General features: G+C 28.6%; 4 protein-coding genes across 4 annotated transcripts; all 4 read left to right on the top strand.

Moving 5' to 3' along the window:
• Nucleotides 1-1,839: 1,839 nt before the first annotated feature.
• On the top strand, nt 1,840-6,117 carry LOC101500580 (uncharacterized). The gene is made up of 4 exons (XM_004487101.4): nt 1,840-4,251; nt 4,844-5,341; nt 5,591-5,763; nt 5,864-6,117. Exons 1-4 carry the CDS (start codon nt 1,992-1,994, stop codon nt 6,002-6,004), a joined length of 3,072 nt encoding a protein of 1,023 aa, XP_004487158.1. The 5' UTR covers nt 1,840-1,991; the 3' UTR covers nt 6,005-6,117.
• A 5,515-nt stretch (nt 6,118-11,632) lies between these two features.
• On the top strand, nt 11,633-13,466 carry LOC101500892 (heavy metal-associated isoprenylated plant protein 28). Its single transcript, XM_004487102.4, has 3 exons — nt 11,633-11,782; nt 12,569-12,644; nt 13,013-13,466. The coding sequence occupies exons 1-3, from the start codon at nt 11,777-11,779 to the stop codon at nt 13,357-13,359; spliced, it is 429 nt and encodes a 142-aa protein (XP_004487159.1). The 5' UTR covers nt 11,633-11,776; the 3' UTR covers nt 13,360-13,466.
• A 1,374-nt stretch (nt 13,467-14,840) lies between these two features.
• On the top strand, nt 14,841-18,100 carry LOC101501220 (14-3-3-like protein B). The gene is made up of 7 exons (XM_004487103.4): nt 14,841-15,088; nt 15,491-15,797; nt 15,884-15,971; nt 16,878-16,987; nt 17,072-17,220; nt 17,591-17,646; nt 17,734-18,100. Exons 1-7 carry the CDS (start codon nt 15,016-15,018, stop codon nt 17,734-17,736), a joined length of 786 nt encoding a protein of 261 aa, XP_004487160.1. The 5' UTR covers nt 14,841-15,015; the 3' UTR covers nt 17,737-18,100.
• A 1,705-nt stretch (nt 18,101-19,805) lies between these two features.
• LOC101501728 (bifunctional riboflavin kinase/FMN phosphatase-like) lies at nt 19,806-24,426 on the top strand. Its single transcript, XM_012715078.3, has 11 exons — nt 19,806-19,945; nt 20,109-20,268; nt 20,362-20,551; nt 20,795-20,925; nt 21,457-21,526; nt 21,676-21,741; nt 22,088-22,239; nt 22,339-22,416; nt 22,620-22,753; nt 22,985-23,077; nt 24,143-24,426. The coding sequence occupies exons 2-11, from the start codon at nt 20,178-20,180 to the stop codon at nt 24,233-24,235; spliced, it is 1,098 nt and encodes a 365-aa protein (XP_012570532.1). The 5' UTR covers nt 19,806-19,945; nt 20,109-20,177; the 3' UTR covers nt 24,236-24,426.
• Nucleotides 24,427-25,334: the final 908 nt, after the last annotated feature.

Genomic DNA, 25,334 nt, shown 5'->3' with positions numbered 1-25,334 from the left:
TTATTATAACTAATATATTAAATAGTTACTATAATTAGATAATAATAAAATAATATGAAAATTATATTTTTATTGAAAATATATTAAAATTTACAATAGATAAAATATTAAATAAAATTAATGTGATATATACAAAAAGATATTGATTTTTTACTAGGGGAGTTTGTTTGAGTTTGAGTTTTGAGTTTAACGAGAAAGTTGTAGTATTTTTCGAATAATAATTTTTGTGGGTTACATAATTTTCAATTTTCTATAAATGAGCTAATGTTAGAGCATTTATTATAGGATTTTTTTTTAATTCAAAAAATAGTAAATTTCATTTTAATTAATTAGAAGTTTTAAGTTCAAAATATAACATTTAATCTAACAAACAATATGGCATTTTACAATTGAGCTAACACTTAAAGACATTGTACGACCTTTTTAAAAACGAAACTATTTTTGCAGTATATTTAGGGAGCTCTTATCATTCTAATTTTTTTTTTTTTTACAAAACTAGATCCTATGATTTTGAGAGAGTAGCTCTTATTCCTATATCTTTTATCTCTGGTGATATTCCAACTATTTTTTTAAATGCTATTACTATTGTTTTTATGTAAGATCAAGAAAATTAATTTAATGTATTCATTTTTAAAATTTATTCTTAAAATAATCGTGGCATTAAATTCTTATGTGAATTAAATGCACTTATAATAAAAGTAAAACATTATAAAAGTCATTTGAAAAATAAATACATCTCAAATTTTGTAATGTTTTCTTATATTAGACATGTTTTTTTGAAAGGAACGTGCTATTATTATTAATTTTGCTAATATATTTCCCTCATATTATTCTTTGCTAATACAGTAGCAATAGTAGTTTTGTCCGAAAAATAAAAAAAATGTTCACGCTCCCTCCGCATTGTGTGCGGGTTATATAGTCTTCTAAGAGCATCTACAGCGGTGAACTTAATATGGGTTCTTTAGATGGGGTCAACTGTGCCACATCATCTTGAAGCAATTCACTTATTTTCTACTTCAACGGTGAACTCATCATGATTCAAGTTCTACTATGCCACATCACCATAAATCAACTCATTCATTTTTTACGGTTTAACTTTTAAAAAATTATATTATATTCCATTACTTTAATTTATACATTAATATTTAATTTTATTATAACTTAAAATATTAATTTAAATGGAAAAATAAATAAAAAAGTACGTTAATAAAAACTTTAATAAATTTCTGTAACAAAAATTGTGAAGAAAAAGTATGAGTAACAAATTGTTTCTATTAATGAGTTAACAATCGTAATTAAAGGAGAAAAAAAAGGCTAACGGTGGTATATTAACTAAAAAAAAGCTAATAGTTACAAAATTATTATTATTTAATAAATTAAAAAAAAGTTAACGGCTATAAATTAATAAAAAATGATAAATTTATTATTATTAATAAATTAATAAAAGATAGCGGTTATAATTATATTATTATTAAATTGTGAAAGTAGATAGAAAAAAAAAAGAAAAAAAAAAGGTAACTGCTGTGAAGCACCGTTCCTTGCTGACAGTACCGTGATGACACTTTGGCAAAACTCCAACGGTGAACCCACAAAAAACTGGAAGTTAAGTAATTACACGCTGGCGGACGAACTCATTTTCACTCCCGTTGTAGATGCTCTAAGTATACAAAATCACATCATCTCAATAGTTTAATAAAAAATCAACTGATTTAAATTTTAACACTGGAATTTTTATGTTTAAGTAAATTAAAATCTATTTTAAAATCAAAGTGGTCCCATTTTGATGGATGATACCAAATAAATGCGAGTTCATGTAATGTTTTGCAAAGTTCATTTCTTTTCTCTCTTCATGAGCACGTTATTTGGCCATTTTGGAGTGTGTTTTGTGGAGCCCACTCCACAACAACAATACTCACAAGGCAACAATGTAACAGTCTTTTATACGTCTTTTTGTTCATTCATTCTCTCTCATTTTCAGTTTCCACTGTTGAATGATGGATTTAGAGGTTTCTGATAAGCTAAAAATTTGTGGTGGTGGTGGTGATGATGATAGGAACTTAAATTTGAAATGGGTCACATCATGTGAGAAAAATACACTGCATTCAAATGTGATGGTACCAGAGTCTTGTAAAAAAATTGAGTCTGATGATAATGATGATGATAATGTCCCTTTGTCAGCAAAATTTTCCGTGATTTCGAGTTTGGGTGGTAACTATGATGGATCTGTTAAGAAGAGCCCTACTACTACATTGCTGGTTAAGAGGCTATTTGAAAACGGCAGTTCGTCGTGCGGTTCGGTTAAGAAATCAAAGGTGTCTCCATCAGCATATGATGATGGTGATGATGATGAGGATGAGGATGTTCCTATTTCCTGGAGAGGGAAAATGCCTACCGTGTCAGTTGGTAAAGTATTTTCTGTAACAAAGAGGTTTGTGGAGAAAAAACTCGCATTGATGGAAGAATCAATTGAGGAATGTCAAAGGAAGGGACAAGTAGAAGAACAGAAATTGGAGTCTATAAAGATAGAGATTGAGGAGTACTCCAAAGAGCTTGTAAAGAAGAATAAACAAGTTGGTTGTGTTAGAAGAATTCATGAAGCTCATAAGAAAATACAGGGAAAAGTTGAAGAATGTGTCAAGGATTTTGTAGCAAAGGAAGCTCAGCTCTGTATGATGGAGAACCTGATTGGAGAGCGCAAGCAAGAGCTCAATACAGAGTTGATAGAACTGCACGAAATCATAGGTAACGTTGATAAAGATCGTGAAAGGAAGCAAGAGGAACTCAAGGTTCTTTCACAAAATATTGTTGAATGTAGTATGGAACTTATGACTAGAGAGAAAGAGCTTGATGCAATGAAAAAATTAATTGGTGAACAAGCGGAAATATTAGAGTCAGAAAGGAAGAAGTTACTAAAGGTAATGTCAATAAGGTCTGATCAGCGTGCTCAAACGGAGAGTTTTGAGTTAATGAGGAAACGATCTGAAGGTCAGATTTTGGAGCTTCAGTCAAAAGAGAAAAGGTGTGAAGAACAAATGATGGAGCTTGAGTCAAAGAAGAAGCACTTTGAAAGACAAGTAAAGGAGCTGGGGTTAAAAGAGGAGAAACTTGAAGGCCAGGTAAAGAAATTTGAAGCAAAGGAGGAGGAACTTGAAGGGCGTATGAAGGAGCTTGAATCAGAAAAGAAGCATTTTGAAAACCGGGTGAAGGAGCTTGAATCTAAAGAGAAGCTAGTTGAAGGACGAGCAAAGGAACTACAGTCAAATGAGAAGCAACTTGAAAGTCGGGTTAAGGAGTTTGTGTCAAAAGAGGAGAAATTTGAAGGCCAACTGAAGGAGCTGGAATTCAGAAAGAAGCACTTTGAAAGCCAAGTGAAGGAGTTAGAGTCAAAAGATAACACACTTGTAGGCCAAGTGAAGGAATTTGAAGGCCAGGTGAAGGAGCTGGTATCAAAACAGAAGCATTTCGAAAGCCAAATGAATGAACTTGAGTCAAAAGAGAAGCGACTTGAAGGCCGGTTGAAGGAGCATGAATCAAAAGAGAAAGAGTTTGAAGGCCAAGTGAAGGAGCTGGAATCTAAAAAGAAGGAGTTGGAATCGAAAGAGAAGGAATTTGAATGCCAATTGACGGAGCTGGTGAAGGAACTGGTATCAAAACAGAAGCATTTCGTAAGCCGAATAAAGGAGCTAGAGTCAAAAGAGAAGCAACATGATGGCCGAGTGAAGGAGCATGAATCAAAAGAGAGAGAATTTGAAGGCCAAATGAAAGAGCTGGAATCTAAAAAGAAGCATTTCAAAAGCCAAGTGGAGGAGCTCAAATCAAAAGAGAGACAGTTTAAAGGACAAGTGAAGGAACTTGAGTCTAAAGAGATGCAACTGGATGGCCAAATGAAGGAGTTTCAATCAAAAGAAAAGCAACATGAAGGCCGAATGAAGGAGTTAGAATCAAAGGAGGAGAAACTCCAAGGTCAAGTTAAAGAGCTGGAATCAAGAAAGAAGCATTTTGAAAGCCAAGTTGAGGTCTTCAAATCAAAAGAAAAGCAATTTGAAGGACGAGGGAAAGAATTTGAATTAAAAGCGAGTATGTTGAAAGTACAGGTGAAGGAGCTCATATTAAAAGAAAAGCTGTTGGAGGGACAAGTCCAGGATCTTGAGTCAAAGCTGAATAAATTTGATGGACAATCCAAGGAGTCTGAGTCGACAGAGAAACGACATGAAGCATTAATAAAATATTTTGATGAGGAAAAAGAATCACGTAAGTGTTCTTATTCATCTAGTTTATTGAAAGAATTTCATTACAACTGTTTTTTTTTAATGATGTTGATACTTTTAATAACCTGATCTGCATAATTATTTAAAAATATTTTTAATCATGTTAATGTTGTATTACGTATTAGTCAAGTTAAAAAGCTTCGCCAGTTTTCATATCACACAGACGCACGCAACTGTCAAACTAACTTAGATTATATTTTTCACCCGTGGACATCTTTTTTGTGCTTCATGTAAACTGTTTCATCAATCTAACAAAACCAGGAATATGTACTAGGGCCTTGTCAGTTAGCCGTGTTGTGTTTCTGTTAGTCACTAAATCTTGTATTAATCATCAAAAGAAATATGCAATTGTGTAATTAGAACTGATTGCATCAACAATTTTACACTCAAAGGTGCCATATTGACATCAATTACAAGTTGTAACTGTTAGTATAATGCTTTCTTCTGTCACCCGTACATTTCAACCTAGGAGAGGTTTTACATTCTTTCATAGTTTTATTTTTCATTGTCACCTTCATTTACTAATGCTTCAATAAATATAAGTGAGCTTAAATGTCTGCTATCAAAATATGCAGTTACATCTTGTATGGATGATCAATTATGTCCTACCATTGATGGAATGAGTTTGCAGTTGGTTCCAAGTGAACAACCTGATGGACCCGAGTTCCTTTGCAATGACGTTTTAGTTAATCTGCTAGAATCATCAGATCCATCACGAACTATTTTGGATATAATACTGAACCCCGTTATTCCACTGTGTAAGACGGGAGATGATGTTGTGATTATTGATGAGAGCCACATCTTTCTGCTAGAACAACTGATGAAAATCTCGCCAAATATTAAGCCTGGTGTAAAAGAAGAAGCACTGAAGCTAGCATCTGATATGAAAGCTAACATGAAAGAAAATACTGAAAATTCTTTGGGTGTTCTTGGTTTTCTTCTGGTTTTGTCAATTTATGGATTGCTTGCTTCTTTCGATGAGGGCAAAGTCTTGGAGCTTTTTGCATTTGTTGCTCACCACAAGATAGCTGTGGAGCTTTTTGGGTCCCTGGGATTTGCAAATAAAGTTTCTGGTATGTTAATTTTGAAAATGCTTTGATCAGTCACCAGTATCTCTCTTTTTGTCTTTATGCTTTGGTATGTTACATCATATATGATTATCAAATTTGTTAATATCTATTGTTAGTTACTTCTATTTTCTAAAAGGGTTGAAGAAATTTGAATTATTCAGTCCAATCTGCTTAGTTTATTTGTTAACTAGAACTTAATTTATGTCTGTTCTTGTAAGTTTTGATGAATTGAAATTTTCTTTTACCTTTCAGATTTTGTGGAGAATCTTATCAGGAAGAAGCAATTTGTTGGAGCTGTTAGATTCAGCTATGCATATAACTTGGCTGACAAGAAACAACTAGTTGATCTCTTGCGAGAACACGTCCAGAATGCAAAACTGATTTGTGAGAACAGTTGCAAGAAAACCAGCTCCATTGAAATCAAGGTTCTTGTTTTTCTTATTTAAATCCTACTTTATGAAACATTTCATTTTTATATATATAACAACATGACTTATAAATAAATTACTATGAACTTGAACTCAGGATAAGGCCAGAGATGAAGAAATTGCTAGCTTGGAAACTGTTCTACTATGCATTTCTGACAACAACCTCAAATCTGAGGAACTGTTTATCCAGGAGATTCAATATCGTATTCTTGAACTAAAAGCACATAAAGGCAAATAGTTTTTGTACTTGGAACAACCTAACGTAGATAAATGTGGTTATAGAAATCTTCTAACATATATACACTACTATTGTTGGGGTACATATTCACTTAAATGACTTTAACGCGATTCTCTCTGTTTCTTACTCAAAATGTCTGTGATTGGAAAGAATGAAATCATCAAATTTTACCACTAGGAATCAAATCATCAAATTTTGTGTATAACCATTTGTACTAGATCTTTGTGGTAAAATTTGATGATTTGAGTCCTAGTGTAAAGTACCAAAATCAAGTGTTATATTAAACATACTTATTACTGTGATTAATTTTGCACATGCATTATGACATATACTAAACTATTAATACAATATAGTTTGTGTTTGATCTTGCAAAAATAAAAAAAAATTGATTTTTAATAAATCGATTTTTAATAAATTGATTGTTATTAAAAGTAAATTATAAATTAATTTATATTTTATATACAAAAAAAGTTATTTTTATTGATTAATATTTGAATCAAAATTATTTTTGAACTTATATATATTTAGTATTGAGCTAACCTTTTGGACAATATATTGAGTTTGGAACTTCAATCAGGTTTAGGATCAGAAGTCAAATTAATTAATTTGTGGTAAGACCACATTTGACCAACTCAAAAGTAATTTTGGTGTGAAGGGAAACCAAACATAAATTTAATATGTTTTTCATAAAATCTTAGAGTTATATACTTTGAACCTTTCAGTTTATAAATAAAGTTTTAATAATTTGGAATTTGATAATATGATCAATAATTATTTAAAATGAATGATTTATTTTTAATTAAAATTTATTAATCATTTGAATGTAATGTTAAAATTATATTTTTTTAAATGATCAAATTGAGTTTTATAAAATACATAACATGTTTTTCGAAAAAGGTTTAAACTTTTTTAAGGTGATTAATAAAATATAGGAAATGAGTAAATAAAAAAAAATATGTAAAGGATTAATGGGTTGAAATGGACATACATTTGGATTATGTACTCCCTCTATTTTACAATATTATAAAAAAAATAAAAATAAACCATTTTATTAATTTATTTTTATGATTTATTTGTGTATTGTCATTACAATGAATATAAAATAAGGATATAGAAAGAAAAAAAAGACACTAGGGTGAGGGATGTGAGAGTGCAATTAATGCGTGTCGTGGTATTCTCTTTCTCCATCTATAATATTAGTATAGTCTATCTACTCTTTCTCCATCTATAATGAGTATGCTATGTTTAGCTTAGAGACAATTGCATGTGAATATGAATTGGAGATAGTGAGATACCAGTAGTTGTAATTCCCATCTAGGGAGTAGGGACTTATGAAAACACGAGACGAGGGTTACCAAAAGAGTCAGCATTTGGATTCAGTTACAACTTTTTACCTCAGTGGAATAGTAAAATTTCTTCTTCTTATTATTAAAAAATAATAAAAAACTATTTTATCAAACTATTAATTTTAATTGTTAACATTTTTTTTATTATTATTATTGTAAAGTATAGTAATATTTTATAAATTATGTATATAATAATTGACCTAGTTAAAAAAAATATATATTGAATTATTTTTTTGATTTGCAGTATATATATTTTTAATTATATTATTTAATTATTATTATTTGTATAATTTTTAATACAATATTTTTATTGTGTATTTATATAATAAATAGTTTGATAAAAATATTATTATTTCTTTTTTTATTTATATACTTTTTTAATATGTATTAAATGATCAAATGACTTAATTATTATAGAATTAAAAAAATATAAATTTCTTGGATTCATTTAGAATTTGTTTTTCTAATTTTTTTTATTTAAGAAAATATTATTGAAAAATAAACTTAATTAATAAAAAGATAATTTAAAAATAATAAAATTAAATATGATAGAATCAATTAACTTTTTGTGCATCACAGAGCTTGTAAATAAAAATTAACTGTGGAGATTTTCACAAATTTAAAGTGTTACATTGTCATCCCATTTTAAATTTCCATTCATAAAAGTTAGTATTGCATTAAATTCAGGCTAAACTAGTTGTATTTCTTAATAAGAAACACAAACAAATAAGAACACTTGTTAAGTATAAAGATATAAATATACATTAAAAATCTATTAAAAATTATATATTTAATTTTTAAAAACGTAAATTTATTTTTTCTAATATAAAATTTTAACTTTTGTATTATTAACAGTGACTTTTAATAATCAAAATGTAGTATTAAACAAGACTACACCAATAGAGGCAATATTAGTGGTTGTCACAAAATAATTCTTAGTTTTCTAGGAGACTATACTAGGTCCTAGAAATACAATACCACATATCGGTGTATTATGAACGCACTAGCACGTTAAAACTCATTGTCATGTTCTACCAAAAAAAAAAATCATTATAATGTTGTTCAATTTTCCTCTGGACTCATTACAGCTGTGAAAGTTAATGCCTCAATCAAAGTGCATATTTGTTTGGTTACCAAATCCTTGGACGAAGATCAATTTTTGCAATTGATGACCAACATGGGATTTTTTTTTAAACTACGGATGATTCTCTTTTGAGATGTTATATTTTTCAGTTTCATGTGACATTTTCTGAGTAATATTATTTTTTTGAAACCAAAAGTAAAATCTACTATTTCTTCTTTTAATAATAAAAACATACTTTTCCATACAAAAAATATATGTTGATTATTCGTTAATCCACTATGTTTATTCACTTCCTCTTAAATATACTATTGAAAGCTAAAATCGAATAATATATTTTACTTAATTTTACATTATTGAAAGTTAGTAGTATATGATAAAAATAAAAATAAATAAATAAATATGAAAAACTTAACAAGTGAATGGCCCATTGTAGAGATGGGTACAAACTTTCATGTAGACATGTCATAAAGCCCACTACATTTGGCCCACAAAATACTCTTTGAATAAATCAGCTATATGAAGAGGCTAATATATGATAATATGATTTTTGTCTATTTTGATTTTAGTTTCAGTAATTCTTTTTATTTGATTTATATTCTTGTAAATTTTAATAAATTTAAAATAAAAAAATATTTTTTAAATCTTTTGTAGTAAAAAATTAATAATATGATTAATTTTAGATGAAGTGACACATGATGACCGTGTAATTGTTGTTGACTAAGCAATATTTAATATTTAAAATTAAATTTTATTTTATTAACTCATTTAATTAAAAACTTAAAACTAATTAATTAAATCAATTAAATAATAAAAACTCAATAATCTTCATCTTTAACCCCAAATTTTTTTAATAAAAAGTCAACAACCTTCCTCTTCAACTTAATTTCTTCATCTTTAAATCACAAATTCTCATATTTGAGCCAACCTCTAAAAATTATAATCTCTCATTTTTCTTACATCATATCTATTATGGACATGTTTGTCTTCATTTTCTTACATCACAGTGGTTACAAATTTCCTCCTAAAATTTCTTTCAGTTATTTATTTATTTTTTTTTTTAATTTTACTTTTTCGTGTAAGAGTTTGTATAATTTGGATTGATGAATAGTTTGAAATTTGTGTTTGCATGATTAATTGAAGAATGAAAAAATGTTACACAAGATGGATTTAGTGCTTCTATTGTAAGTTTTTATATCCCGCATAGATTTAGCTGGGAATCCCCTAGTCCTATTCCAAAACCGGGATAGTGTATATTTAGTTAGAATTATAGTTGTGGTGTAATAAAAATGAGAGATTAGAATTTTAGGGTTTGAATCAAATATGAGAATTTGTGATTTAGAGATGAAGAAATTAGGGTTGAAGATGAAGGTTGTTGAGTTTTATTAAAAAAATTGGGTTAAAGATGGAGATTATCGAGTTTTTATTATTTACTTGGTTTATTAATTAATTACTTAATTTTAAGTTTTTAATTAAATGATTAAAGGAGTTAATAGAATGAATTTTAATTTTAAATATTAAATATTGTCGAGTCAACAACAATTACACGATCACCATGTGTCACTTTATCCAAAAATAATCATGTCACCATTTTTTTTATTAAATAATATTCGTAAAAGATTTTTTTAAAACTTGTTAGAATTTGCAACAGTATAAATAAATAAAAAATAAAAAAATTATAGGAACTGAAATCAAAATGAAACATATTTACAAAGAGTAAAAACATATTTAAATCTTATTTTTATTATAAGAAAAAAATTTAAGGTGAAGTAACGTTGCTAAAGTTCCAATAGATAAAATTTTAAGTCTCATTAAATATTTATAAAAATATTTATATTTTTCTTCTCTAATAATGACATAAATAGAGATCAAATCTAATACACATCAAATTTAATATTTGTCTTTTTTATCACTATACAAAACAATTGAAATCTGAGAAAAAACTGTTTAAATTAAGAGATAATTTATTTTTACATTGCTATGATATATTTCAATTTTTATGGAAGTGAAATACTAAAAACAATGTCATATAAAACTCAAAAAGCAGTGACATGATAAGGTAGAGTTTAAATTTATATTCTTTTGAATTATTTTCTCCTCACCAAAGTTCCTAATGTATTTAGATAAAATAAAATTTAATTATAATTTTAGTCTATTTATTTTTATCGATTATTAAATTGATTAATTTATATTAAAATTTTTTAGTTTTGGTTTAATTCTTATACTTTTAGACTAAAAAATAATAATATAATATATTTTAAATAATGTGACATATAAATTTGATAATATTAAATGACTAATATTTATTATATTGTAAGAAAATCATCTAAAAACTTTACTTATAATTTTATAAATTATTATTTTTTATTTTTATTAATAACAAATAAATAATTAATTTATTTAAAAGATATACGATTATCAAATCGTATATCATATTAACTAAAACAAATTATATAACTATTTTTGTATCCATAAATTTGACGGAGGATAAAAACTGCAGAGTTTAATTTTCAAAATTGTATACACCCTTTGGAGTACGTACACCTAACATTTCTCTATATTAAATTAATGTTATACTCGTCACTTAGTATTGAGTACCATTTTAAAATTTAATGTTAGGGACTTTAGCACGAACAAAATAATAATGCTAACAATGTCATACGCACACTCTTTTGTTCACATTCATTACAAAAACTGAATTCTAATTATAAAAATTATAAAATAAAACTGGCATCTTGCCAATAGAGATGTCCTCTATTCTTTAAAAGAAATTGAGAATTTCATTATTATTACATTAAAACAACATTTTAAAATTAATAATATAATTAACTTTTTATACAGAAAAATTATAGCCTCTTCTTAATATGTTTTAAAATATTAAGAGTCGGTGATGCAAACACAAAGTCAAACTTCACATATTAAATTGGACTAGATCCACATATATATATATATATATATATATATATGTGTGTGTGTGTGTGCGCATTAACTTCATCAGAATTAATACATGTGAGTATGTGACATTGAGGTGTCTGATTGATCCTTTCACAAAGCAACATTTCCCCTTTGCTTCAAGTTCAAAAATCTCAAAATCCTTCTTAAAGGGACTTAATTATACAAACTAAAAGTCGGTGCATTAAGGCCTGAACAAATAATATTTTATCTTTTTCAACAAATAAAAAATAAAGCCATCCATACAAGCAATTAAAGATGAGACCCCAACCATAAAAGCTTCTCCATCTATATATTGACTTACATTTTAGCTAGCTAGAAGCAAACTCATATCATTACAAAATAGAAAGATTGATACATCATTCAAGTGATTCAACCTCCAAAAAGAGCAAAATGACAGTAAGCAGCACCACATTCTTTCTTTATCTAATTTTTCCTTTACTATATCGATTTTATCTATACATGAGGATTCATATCAATGTTTCTTTACCAAAGTCCATTAGCCTAATGATAGTAACTTGTAAGGCCAACTATATGGATCAATTTGGTGCTCTCAAATTTGATTCTTAGTGGTGTCAAAAAATGTTTAGTCAACGACTTTTAAATAGTAAATGTGTTTTGATTTTTTGTTTGCGTTACATTAAAATTATGCTCAAAAAATAAGTTTGAGCAAAATTATGCTTTTGCACTTTTCGTTTGCATAATTTATTTTTTATTTCTCATTTATCATCTATTACATGTTAAAATTATAAATACAACTTTTAAAAAAAATATATAGTACATTTGATTATACAATTCAAACAAGTTTTATTTTATAAAACGATGTTTGTAGAAAAAATATTAAGACATAAATTATATTAAAAAAAACTCATTTTTAAGTAAAAGTAAAATTATATTTGCAAACGTGTGTACACATACATAGTGCGATATGGATTAGTTATTTGTCAAAAAAAAGTTATTTGCCAAAAAATTAATAATGCACTGGATCTAATTAGATAAAAATATAGAAAATTGATAAATGGAGATACAATAAATAAATATATATTAATGAAAAAATAATAATTAATATTATATAAATATTATAAAATAATAAATAATTTGAGATAGAGAAAAATGATAAATGAGACTATTATTATGAGACAAAGAGAATAATTCTTTTAATTTATTTATCTTAATTTCTTTCAGATTATAGAGATGAGGGTACACATGGATTGCCCTGGGTGTGAAAACAAAGTGAAAAATGCACTTCAAAAACTGAAAGGTACCATATAAAGTACTAGTGTATAAATATAGTTTGCTTTTTGTATTTTTGATTTGCCGTTAAAATATACATATAAGGTACAATTATAAATTAATTAAGTAGAACATATCCAAAATGCAATTGCTACTTTGTACAATTTCTAGCTAGATCAATCGATTAATCACGACAATAAAATCGGAGACATATAAATAGTAAAATTTCTCATGACTTCACATGTCATAAATTTAGTGACAAAATTAGAGATACATTTTATTTTTTATCTATAATTTAATTTTATATTGCTAAATTCAAATTTGTTTAGTAATGATTTGTGTATTTAATTTTTCGCTGATTAAGTTCTACATGTTCTTAATAATATTTTATTTAAGGGGTGGATGACATTGAAATAGACATAAAGTTACAAAAGGTGACCGTGAATGGACAAGTTGATCAAAAGAAGGTTTTGAAAACGGTTCGAAAAACCGGGTTAAGAGCTGAACTATGGCAACTTCCTCATACCACAGAGTCTCAAAGCCAATATTTTCAACAACACCTTTGCAATGGTCCTGTCCCTTATTATGCTTCTCAACCTTCCTCATCTTACAACTACTATAAGCATGGTTATGATAGTAGTGATCCTAGCTATTATAATTATCCTTCTCAATCTTCTATTTTTGGCCATCAAACTGGTGCTACTTTTAGTGATGACAATCCTCACGCTTGTTTTATTATGTGATCGATCATTTCTTGCTCAAACCAATCAATACAATATGTATTTTTATAACATAATATCATTTGTATTTATATTTTATTTAGAATAGTAAAATATATGAATTGTTTTAATTTAAGCAAAATTGTTATATTTAGTTTAAAATTTGGACCAAATATATTACCACTTAATTTGCTTATAAATAAAAATGATGGGAGTAAAATATATGTAATTAACAATGCAAGCCTCTGTGTTCCACTTTGGTTTTCTTTGGTTCTATGTATTCATGTATGTTCCTTTGTTTTTTTTTTTTCTTTTCTTCTTACTCATGGAAGTGCGTATTGGAGTTGATGCTGAAGTACTCCATCCCATGGTCAAACCTATAAAGTCAACTAGTTTGAGAATGATTATTCAATTAAAAATGATTTTATTTCTAATAAAATTGATGATGGATGATGTCATAAGGGTATACAATTTTTCATTTAATTCCGTTAATTTCTTGTGATAATTTTTTGTCAAAAAAAAAATTCTTTCAAAATTGCCATTTCTTTCTAGCTACTCTATCAATTATAAGTCTTGTCTACACCACAATGTTGTCTATATCTATAATTGCAATGCATGGTAGAATAATATATGTCAATGTGGTACCACCAAGACATAGTAATCATCACTCATGTAATATTGTTTATAATCATTTATGCAAACATACAAAGTAATATATTTTTTGGACAGCTGAAAAAGACGAATCATACCAAATTTAATCAAGTTGTTTTAAAATTATAGAGTTCAAAAATAAGATTTTAGAAGGCCAATACAAAACTAACATCAACGATATTATTTGGAGTAAAGTTTGGAAGATAACGATACTCAACCAGCTGATCTCCTTTAAAAAGTTAAGAACAATTATCTCTAAGCTAAATATAAAAAAGAATTTGTTGCCTTATTCTTTTACATGTGATATTCATAAAATTTTAAAGATATTATATCAAATGTCACATAAGTTTCATATGTTAAATTAGGTCGTTATTATATAGTATTTTTGTTCTAAGTGTTTCGGCTACATCAATAAATTTACTCTTATTTAAATATCTTTATTAAAATTGGATGATAAATTAATAACGAGACTAAAATTATGTAATTTAAAAAATTAAATGACCAACATTACAAATTTGAAAAAACGAAGGATTAAAATCATGAATGAAAAAAATGCATTCAAATTGTATATTTTTCTACTTGTAAAACTATTATATTTTTTTTTGAATGAATTAATGTCCGCATGATCGCATATAAATTTAATTCACATATTTATAATTTAACCCCGCAGAAACTTCATTATTGAATACTCACCATAACAAAATTATTAAGCGGCGTTGAATGTGCTAATCAGAAGTTACCTAAGAATTGACGTGACACGTGGACGCCGATAATTGGGTAACAATTCAGTTTAGTCTATGTACTTACGCAAGTAACCATCAATCATATATCCGCGTAGAGTCCTCTTCGTCAATGGGACCAAAACGATAAAATCAAGAAAAAGCAGGGACATATTCGTCATTTCAGTCTCCACTCATTTTCTACAGAACCTCTAGCAAGAAGAAACGCATTGAGAAATAGACAGTGACAGAGTGATAGAGAGAGAGAGATTTCGCAATTTCACAAACCCTAATTTCAAAGAGATCGGCGATGGCTTCTTCTAAGGATCGTGAAAACTTCGTCTACATCGCCAAGCTCGCCGAGCAAGCTGAGCGATACGAAGGTTAATGTTTCTTCCTTTCTTTATAAGTATCACACGTTTTCATCCTTATGCTTGATTTTGATACTTACTTTGATTAATTTTCTTTTTCTTTATTTTATTTCACTTTATTTTCACTCTCAAAAATTTATTTATCAATTTTTATTAGTGTTTATTGTTGACTACTGTATCTGTTAGGGTTACTGAAATTTCATTTCCATTTTCTGATTTTGTTTTCTTAGATAAATAATAATTGAAAAGTGTGTTTAGTTTTAGCATGTGTCTTTTTCAATTTTTTGGTACTGCATGTTTAAGTTGAAGTATTTTTGTTGATCAAAGTGTTGTTCTTGTTCTTTCTGTGAAATCTTTTCAGATTTAAAGTTTGATTCAACTTTTGTTCATTTGTTGCATCTATTTTTGTGACAGAGATGGTGGATTCAATGAAGAGTGTTGCAAATCTAGATGTTGAACTGACTGTTGAAGAAAGGAATTTGCTTTCTGTTGGTTATAAGAATGTGATTGGTGCTCGCAGAGCATCGTGGAGGATTCTGTCTTCCATTGAGCAAAAGGAAGAGACAAAGGGAAACGATGTAAATGCAAAACGGATTAAGGAGTATAGGCATAAGGTTGAATCAGAGCTTTCAAACATCTGTAATGATGTTATGAGAGTGATTGATGAACACCTTATACCTTCAGCTGCAGCTGGTGAATCAACTGTCTTTTACTATAAGATGTGAGCAGTCATGTCAAATATTTGATCTTGTATTTCTTTTGTGTTGCACGAGTGAATTGTGTGATGGTTGAATATTTTGCTTGCAGGAAAGGAGATTATTATCGTTACCTTGCGGAATTTAAGACAGGCAATGAGAAGAAGGAGGCTGCTGATCAGTCGATGAAAGCATATGAGGTGAAATTTATATTATTGTGTCTTGTTTTTGCAGTTTATATGTTATTAGCACCTGGTTCTATCCTGTAGATGGTTTATTTTCTGAGTTGATTTAAAACATGTAGTTTTTGTTACTATTAGCAATTGATCTAAAAGGATTTTTCTGCTCTTTATTTTTTAATTTGGCCAATATCATAGGCTCATGATTTGTCCTGTGTGTTGTAGAGTTCCTTTTTTTCATCCTTTCTGATAACCTTATATATGGCTTTGATTGAGAAAAAAATGTACAATATGTTTAAGGGAGATCTATATTTCTACTAATTGGAAAATCCAACAGAGTGGATTTATTCATAATTATTTACTATGTCAATTTTTTTTTTATAGTATTCAGATTTGGTGTTTTTAGGTCTCTTGTTTGGGGATAATTCTCAGCTAAACTTCAAATATGTAAAGCCAAAAGTAAACAACAGTTATTTGGAACTTGCAGTCCATTTGACGACTTTGGGTTTACTTTTTTTTTTCTTCCATATGCATATTAAGTTTGCAATTGCAATTAAACCATTGGTATGTGAGTCCCGCATCATTGTTTGACCCTTTTATATCTCATTTTTCTCCTTCCTTGTTATAGTTTCTTTATCTTCAAACAGGATTGATTACTGGAATTGGAGAACTTTATTTCATTATCTCAGTGATCTGATGCTGCATAGATTGCTCTTCCACTATTATTCTTCTGTACTATCTATTGTTATATATTTGATGTAGTCATGTTTTTAGTGGTTGCAAAAAATAATGTGTAATTATTCCTTTCCCAGCTTTGAATCAGTATTTCCATTTTTATTTAGTTATGTCTCTTGTATTTTATACTTTTTTATTTTTATTTTTATCATTTTATCTCCTACATAATACTTGTCGTTTTCTATATTTCAGTCTGCTACCACTGCAGCAGAGGCTGAATTACCTCCCACTCATCCCATTCGATTGGGGTTGGCTTTGAATTTCTCAGTTTTCTATTATGAGATCTTAAACTCACCAGAAAGGTTTGTGATTTGATTTATAACCTGAATTTTGATTGTAAATTGGTGGTGTGTTTAATGATGGAGAATATGTTTTCCTTTTTCCAGAGCTTGCCATCTTGCAAAGCAAGCTTTTGATGAAGCTATTTCAGAGCTTGACACCCTGAATGAGGAGTCCTACAAAGATAGTACATTGATCATGCAACTTCTCAGGGACAACCTGACTCTTTGGACTTCTGACATCCCCGAAGATGGAGGTAATTATTAATAGATGACTTAAAGATATTAAGATGTTTAACAAGAGGATATGACAAGGGCAAGCAGTCGTGTACATTTATATGTTAACAGCTAGGGTTGAAGTTTAACTATTTCCTAGCCACAGTCTGTCATAAACCCTCAAATAATCTGAAACGTGAAAAGGATTGGAGCACAACAGAAATGCACCTTTCTCTAGTTATGCTTTTACATGCCAAACAAGGCTTTTAATGCCTAATAGCTAATGTGGTAGATGTGTCTGGCCGAGAATTTTTACTGAGATTAAAAGCTGAAATTAATTGTGATTGTTCTGTCTCTTTGGTGGTCCTTTTCTATCAATTTCTACTGAATTTTTCCGACTTCCTATTACAGAAGATTCTCAGAAAGTGAATGGCACTGCCAAACTTGGTGGAGGTGATGATGCAGAGGTGAGCAATTCTTCAAAATTGTAAGCTACATTTCATTTTTGTTTGATGGCTTTCATTTATTCATTTCATCATTTTTTTTAATGGCAGTGAGTCTGATGGTTGGCGAGAACTTCCTTAGGATTTGATGCATGTGTTTGGGCATGAAACATTAGGGCTGATTACTTCTTTGTGTACTAGGTAGAGATAGGGTTCCATTGTTTCCTCTTTCTCAGTTTCTTGTTAATTGGTCATACTTCCCGAGAGGAAAAAGAAACTCGATTTGTGCTGTATTATGGTAATGTTTTTTATTTGTGTGGTGTCTTGAAATGGCCTGTTTCACTCCTAAGCACCTTCTTCTGTCTTTGGGAGATTGATTTGACGAGGTTTGTTCATGGTGTATTTCCTGTTCCAATGAAATGCTTCACCATTATATGGAATACTGTTATATTGGAAATTGATCAGTCGATTATATATCTATTTATGACTTAAGTTCGTTACTAATTCTATTGCTGCAAAATGTGGAAGCAAGCAAATAAACAGAAAGTGCAGTGAACGAAAAAAATGCGTGATGACAGTGCTAGGTACTTCATGTAATAATTGGGGTTATTTTTACTCTTAATAATAATAACATAGCAACAAGTTAGAATGTGTTTTGATCAATTTCTTTTATGTTTAAAGTAGTTTATAAAATCAATTGTTTGAACACTTGAAAGTAGTATTAATAATAAATTAACATGCAAATACTATTCTAGTTAAGAATGATATGATTTTCATGGTTTTGAAAGTGAGGGATAGGTTATCTGGTACTTGTTTTCAATGACCGAGGAGTGATGGGATGGGTTCTGATAAAAATGAATAAAAAATGGTTGAAAGTTACGTGGTCGGTTGCGTACGAACTTAAGTTTTTGCGTAAATAATTTTAACACGGAAAATGAATTTGTTTAAAATGGTAGGCGATTAGTGGAGAGATTGTAATTAATCAATTGCAGTATAGAGATTGACTCCGCATTTTTATTCTGTATCAAATAAATTCATTTTATAACAAGTGGTTAGGCTCTAATAGTTATTATGTGACCTAATTTTGGCTATATTTTACTTATAACTTAGAATTCTCAGAACTCTTATCTTCAAAAAAGAGGGTTAATTAAGATTGAAAAAAATATTGCATTTTTTTAAAAGATATTGTAAGGTACATCTCTTGAAATAAAATATATACCAAAACAGTAACTAAGAATTTGATATATTTGATATTAAATTATTATATTAATTTTTCAATTACTTTTTTTTTGTTTATATTTTATTTTGAAAGGAGTACTCATTTAAAAAGCTCAAATAGAAGTAAAAAGAATAATATTTAGTATATTTAAAATTGCATCATAATGTTTTCCCTTTTATTTTATTTATTTAACAATTAATCGATAATTTAATAAATAAATAAAAAATCAAATTACATTACTAAAAGATATTTTTCATCCATTGTAAATAAATGAACAATTCTATTACTTTAACAACTCCATTATTTTATCAACGTGCTATATTATTTTAATAAATCTCTCTTATTTTAATAAACTAGCAACTTTATTTTGTTAGCGACTCTCTCTTATTTTTTCTCCTATTTAGGTGAATATAGTTAATAAGATGAAACGTAGGAAAAAATTGTCAACAAAATAGACCATATAGGAGAATAAATAGAAGCGGGTTGTTAGAAAAATAATATGATTGGCACATCTATAGTTAATTTATTGGTACATCTATAGTTAATTTTTTTTTCATTTAATATATTTTGTTTCATTTTATTAATATAATTTAGTTTTTATTTTTTATACATATAATCACCTCTGAAGTAAAAAAAAATTAGGATATTTTCGTATATAAATTTCAATGTAAGATATATTGAAGAGTTTTGATTGAAAATAGAATATAAGAGAAAAATATCTCATAAAAATAATATTTCAACAAAATTTAATATTATCATTTCAAAAATAATATTTAAATAATATTTTCATAAAAAATTAAATGTAGGAAATTAATTGTTGGGGAAATAGAATAATGTTTTTGATTGCATTAAAATAAATTAAATGATATATATATTAACTAACTAGTAGCATTTTTAGAGCTGAGTATATAACATGAAGTTATAAATACAAACGATGATGAATGTGAAAAAGTACAGTTCGAGAGCGTCTCAAAGTAGATCTAGGGCAACATGAAGGGCACGTTGTAGTTTTTAAAAAACAGAATAGTTATTGCGTTGTGTTCCGTGAAGAATAATAAAGCTTTATACTCTTGGATCGAATATCCACAATAACATGCTTCTGACGTAACGCTATCAAACCCACTCATTCTTTATTCTTCATGTTATGTCATGGACATCAAAGACACCAAATTCTACTTTTTTTAAAACCATACATTAATTATTCATTCTTTTCTAACTTCTAATCCACCAATTTCAATCTGAACTTTCTTAATTTATATTTTGTTAGTTATTCTTCATTGGAGTGCAAGAACTTCCATCAATTATTATATACACTCATTATTTTTTTGGTGCTACTATGAGCTTTTGTTGTGAGTTTAATGGTTGCAATAATGAAACCAATATTTTGGCTGTCATTTTTGACTTGGATGGAACACTTCTTGATACTGGTAATTAATATTTCCCTCTTATTTTTTCAAACATGTTTTGTGTGAATTATTTTTTTTTAACAATGCATTTGTGTTGATGATTGGTGTTTGTAGAAAGGGCTACAAGGGGTGTGATGAATGAATTTTTGGGAAAGTATGGGAAGAAAATGGACAGGGAAAAGGAAGAAAAGAAGAGGCTTGGGATGACACAGAAGGATTCAGCAGCTATAATAGTTAAGAACTATCAACTCCCATTAACACCTGACCAATTTATCGCAGAAATCACTCCTCTCTATAGGGAAAGGTAAGAGAAACATTTTCATTTTTTAAATTTGTATGTTGTGGGTTGTGGTTGGAATCAAATTTAGTTATTGATATTTATGCAGTCGCAATTACAATTGCAATGCTGTTGTTAGAGACCTCTAAAACTTTTATATGATGATGTAATTGCGGTTCTAGATTGCAATTTATAACTTTTTTTTCTTGTTCCATTGTTTAATGTTTACACATTCAATGGTTCTCCTTTTCTATTCATAAATTGGTTTAGGTGGAGAGACACCAAAGCATTACCCGGTGCTAATCGCATTATCAAACATCTAGTGAAAAATGGGGTGCCAATTGCTCTTGCTTCAAACTCCTTGAGAGAATACATTGATGCAAAGATTCTTCAGCATCAAGGTAGTTTTCTATTCACTACCTAATTGTTGTTTATCAATGAGTTTCTGTTTTATGTCTTTCATATTTCAAGGAGAATGCCAAATCAGCTTTTCATTCTAGTTCTTGTCTCTGAATCCAATACAGAAAAGTAAATTATTTGTAGCTGCAAAAGTATCAATTTAACTACATAGCTTGAGTTATTTGTTTTTCAGCTTAATGCTTTGTAACCAATTAAATGGTAAGGCTAATGTCCTTAAGATTAATAGGCCATAATCCACTCCATTTGATTTTTTAAAATAAATAAATATCCAAACTTTGGCCAAATTACAAATTTAAAATTGTTTGACTTGTGTGTTTGGATGCATGTCCGGCCAACTTTTCTAGTGTCCTGATGCTCTTTCCAACGTAAATATCAGAAACAACAAAATATTACTTCCATGTCGACGTGATTTTTCACCGTGGTTTTGCTTAACGTGCCGCTGTTCCAAAACGTTTGCGTAATTGTCTGCTTAAAATTTTATTTTTGATGCTTAATAAAATTGGTTTTTGTAGGTTGGAAAGAAAGCTTCTCTGTAATTCTAGGAAACGACCAGGTTAAATGTGGGAAGCCTGCTCCAGATTTGTAAGATTATCTGCTATAAGTAATGATCATGATTAGACTTATAAATGAACTTTTACACTTAGACCTTTAAGTTGTGATGTCCACTTCTGAGTGAAATAATTAGACTCTTGCAGTTTCATCACAGTTGTAACTAAGTTTAATTGTTTCAGATTTGAAGAAGCTGCCAAGAAAATGGGTGTAGATGCAGTTAACTGCCTGGTGATTGAGGATTCCTTGTAAGTCTTCTTGTGTCTTTGTAACACTATAAATAATTCATTTGTTATTGTTGAGAGTCTCGTATTGGATGAAATATGACATGAAAATGTGTTCATAAGTTAGAGGCATTCCTCATTTTAGAAGTTGATTTTGTAAGAATGAATTAGACTCAACCCAAATTCATGGTATTAGAGCCTATCCAAGATCTGTTGTTGAATTACTGTTATTAGGTCACACTCCAGATGTCCGGTTATTGACGTGCAGGAATGGGTCGATTTTGTAAAAATGAATTTTGTGCGTCCACTTTATTTTTTCATGTAACAATCATGTTACATATAACTTACATTATGCAATGTAATTTAACAGGGTTGGCGTCAAGGCAGCTAATGCAGCAAAAATGAAGGTAGTGGCTGTACCATCTAAAGGGGAATCTGATTGTAGTAGGCTGGCAAATGTTACTCTCAATTCACTTTTAGAGTTTCAACCTGAGCTTTGGGGCCTTCCACCTTTTGATGATTGTAATAATCCACCTATTAGTTCTTAACTATATTGATTGATGAATTTCTATAAATAATGTGTTTTCTTATCAGAGACAATTTTCAAACTAATAATGGCAGGGGTAGATAACACATTGCCTATTGACCCAATTCATCTGAGTGGTTTATATGTTACAGGATCTCTGCTAGGAACCACAGGTTTTTGAAACTCCTAACTTTCTCATTTCATTCATAAATTTAGTAACATGAACTCCAAATTCTTAGCCTTTATTGATTAATTTTCACATATTCCATATAATCAATAACATGGTATTAAAATGGTATTATCATCAATTTTCTTGGTTTTTTTAGTTTAACATGGTATTATCATCATTATGACAAAATTGAATTCCTTAATCCAGAGAATGCAACATTTACTATTCCTGATCAAGTTATTGGGCTATACTTTGGTTGGGCCAAAGTTGATTCAAATAGGAACTTCAAGATATTGGTTAACATTAACTTGGACTTCTCCGGTGTTTCCCACAAAAAAATAGTGAGTAGCCTATTATCGAACTCTACAATTTCTTTTTTAAGTACACCATTAATTTCGAGTAGTGGTACTTTTTTTAACTTACTATATTTTCTCGCACATACATAACAAATCACGAGTGTGTTGAAATATTAACTTTTGAACTTTCCTCAATTTTAAAGAGGCAAATCGATCATTTTGACCTCGCTTATGTTTGTCACTAATTAATGGAAATCATGGGGACTAATTTTGCAGGATCTTTGGCTTATTGATACAAACACTGACCTTACATCTGACCAGAAGATGGAAATCAGTCTTATTGGCTACATAAGAGCATGGGATAACAAGGTAACGGTGCTATATTTTGATGGAATAATCTAATTAACACTTTTTAAAACCAAAAAACAATATTTTGATGGAAGGATCTAACTAGGACACTAATTTTATTTTAGCTTGCATTCGAAAAACAAAATGGATAAAGGTGAATTAGACTGTATTTTCAAGTACTAGTGACAAAGAGTTTGATGTTCCACAGATAAGTTCACAAGTTTTGTGGGTTGAACAAAGTACATACTCAAACTAAAATTAGTCAGATTTAGCTTCCTAATTTTAGAGTTTGAAAAAAAAAAACTAAATATCTGATAGCGTAAATTTGCGTAAATTTTTTTCTAATTTTAACGTAACTTCCTAATAATGTACAAGTTTCATGTGCTTATTTTGCAAGTCCACTCTTTATTGATTCCAATTCACATAATGGAAGGGTAAAAAAACTCCACGGCTAAAAAGGCCCAATTAAAAGAAGTCCACAAATCTTGTGGACTAAATGGGTCCCACTTTTCCAACATTAATTTAAAATAATTTTCTTCTTCAGATTTTTCAAAAAAAAAAAAAAATTGTGTTTGAGGATTTTTTTTCTTGTTTTTTTTATGGATTTTATTTTCAATTTTAAAAAAAATAAGTACAGTAAAGTTTTATGAAAAAAATTTGTTATTATTTTCTATTTTTTCTAGTATTTTTCTTAAATAAATATCAGTTCAGAAAAAAGGGCATGAGTCTTCTCATTTAGACCAACAAAAAAATAATGATTTGGTGATATTTTTTCATCAGGGAGTTTACAATTAGGGAGCTTTTTAGGTAGAGTTAGGTGTTTGAGACTTTTTTGACAGACAATTTGAGTGACTTGATAGTAAGTGGTCCAATCAATTCTAGAAGACTCTAATATTATGTTAGAATTTGAGTTGAATTTAACTCAACCTTACAAAATCAAGATAATTGTTCCACTTATAAATATATGTCCAAACCTTATATCATCCAATAAGAGACTTTTTAATGCACTTCAATTTTAAAAAAAGTTATATATCTAATAGTAGTATCTTATTTGTGGTCCTACTCTTAATTTGCATTCATGAACAGAAACTCGGGTCAATGGAAATGGAGAAACTTGAAGAATACAAGTCTATTGCGAGAGCTTCACTAGATTTGCAATCATTCAGTAGTTTTTGCTAGAAAGGTTTCGCATGGATGAATGAGACAATAAAGTGACCTTATAAATGGAGACTTAGATGGAATAATTATGTAACTTTAGCAGCTTTTTCATAATAATGAAATTAATTGTATAAAGTGAGATATGCATGACATGATTTATGATTTATAGGGAAATGCCTGCAATAGTGAGTCAAATATTGCCAAAAATTTAATGATGTTGCATGCTGTCAATTGCTATTCATCGTCTTCCACGCTGGTAGAACTAGAAACATGTTACTAATTGTTAGTATATACTCATACCTCGTTTGTATTATAAGCAAATTTAGAAAATCTCCTCTAAGGCTTAGTTGTTTTTCAGCTTTCTTATTAAAACGTCGATGCTTATACAGCCAAAAGCTTGTTTTTAAGGATGATAATGAATGGAGGTTGAATAGAATATTATAGTATTTGTTTTTGTACACGATGTCTAAAACATATACGCACTCGAGTCCATTTATATTTGATGTTGGATATATAATTGGGGGTATGTAGCAAATTTAAAGCAAGAAGATGAAATTGATAACAATGAATATTGTATAAATAAATTATAAAGTATGTGTATCATACTAAACTTAAGTTTTATATTCGATTCGTCTCCACCAGTCTATACATATTAGACGCAAACATGTTGACCAGCGAATTCCTTTCAAAGTATTTTCAAATCTTTGAAGTGAACTATACACTAGAGAATAGAAAAAACGACTCATAAATTTTATTAACAGAAATTTAACTCATGTAAAACATGAAAATCGTGTTCTAATAATAATTATTTAATTATACTAATTAGTCATAAATATTAGTCATTAATAAATGTTAAAACAATGTTGGATACATATTTATAACAAATGCATATAAAACACTGGACGCATATTTGTCAATGATAAATATAAAAAATCACGCGATAAATATTTGTCACTTATACATAAAAAATAATAGACAAATATTTGTTACTAATAAATATTTAAAAAAAAATAAGACAAACTTTTGTCACTAATAAATATAAAAAATCATGAACTAAATATTTGTCATATATATATATATATATATATATATATATATATATATATATACACACGAGATA

This window comes from Cicer arietinum, chromosome 1, assembly GCF_000331145.2.
Source record: "Cicer arietinum cultivar CDC Frontier isolate Library 1 chromosome 1, Cicar.CDCFrontier_v2.0, whole genome shotgun sequence".
Lineage (NCBI taxonomy): Eukaryota > Viridiplantae > Streptophyta > Magnoliopsida > Fabales > Fabaceae > Cicer > Cicer arietinum.
This window is presented reverse-complemented; position numbering and strand designations above follow the sequence as displayed.

What these genes read in the sequence shown, in the direction of transcription:
- LOC101500580 (XM_004487101.4), top strand. Translation starts at nt 1,992, where the DNA reads ATGATGGATTTAGAGGTTTCTGATAAGCTAAAAATTTGTGGTGGTGGT. An exon ending in TGATGAGGAAAAAGAATCAC is followed by an intron (nt 4,252 to 4,843) that starts GTAAGTGTTCTT and finishes CAAAATATGCAG; the next exon opens with TTACATCTTGTATGGATGAT. An exon ending in CCAGCTCCATTGAAATCAAG is followed by an intron (nt 5,764 to 5,863) that starts GTTCTTGTTTTT and finishes ACTTGAACTCAG; the next exon opens with GATAAGGCCAGAGATGAAGA.
- LOC101500892 (XM_004487102.4), top strand. An exon ending in TGCACTTCAAAAACTGAAAG is followed by an intron (nt 12,645 to 13,012) that starts GTACCATATAAA and finishes ATTTTATTTAAG; the next exon opens with GGGTGGATGACATTGAAATA.
- LOC101501220 (XM_004487103.4), top strand. Translation starts at nt 15,016, where the DNA reads ATGGCTTCTTCTAAGGATCGTGAAAACTTCGTCTACATCGCCAAGCTC. An exon ending in GCAAGCTGAGCGATACGAAG is followed by an intron (nt 15,089 to 15,490) that starts GTTAATGTTTCT and finishes TTTTTGTGACAG; the next exon opens with AGATGGTGGATTCAATGAAG. An exon ending in ACTGTCTTTTACTATAAGAT is followed by an intron (nt 15,798 to 15,883) that starts GTGAGCAGTCAT and finishes TTTTGCTTGCAG; the next exon opens with GAAAGGAGATTATTATCGTT.
- LOC101501728 (XM_012715078.3), top strand. Translation starts at nt 20,178, where the DNA reads ATGAGCTTTTGTTGTGAGTTTAATGGTTGCAATAATGAAACCAATATT. An exon ending in AAAGATTCTTCAGCATCAAG is followed by an intron (nt 20,926 to 21,456) that starts GTAGTTTTCTAT and finishes TGGTTTTTGTAG; the next exon opens with GTTGGAAAGAAAGCTTCTCT. An exon ending in GGGAAGCCTGCTCCAGATTT is followed by an intron (nt 21,527 to 21,675) that starts GTAAGATTATCT and finishes TAATTGTTTCAG; the next exon opens with ATTTGAAGAAGCTGCCAAGA.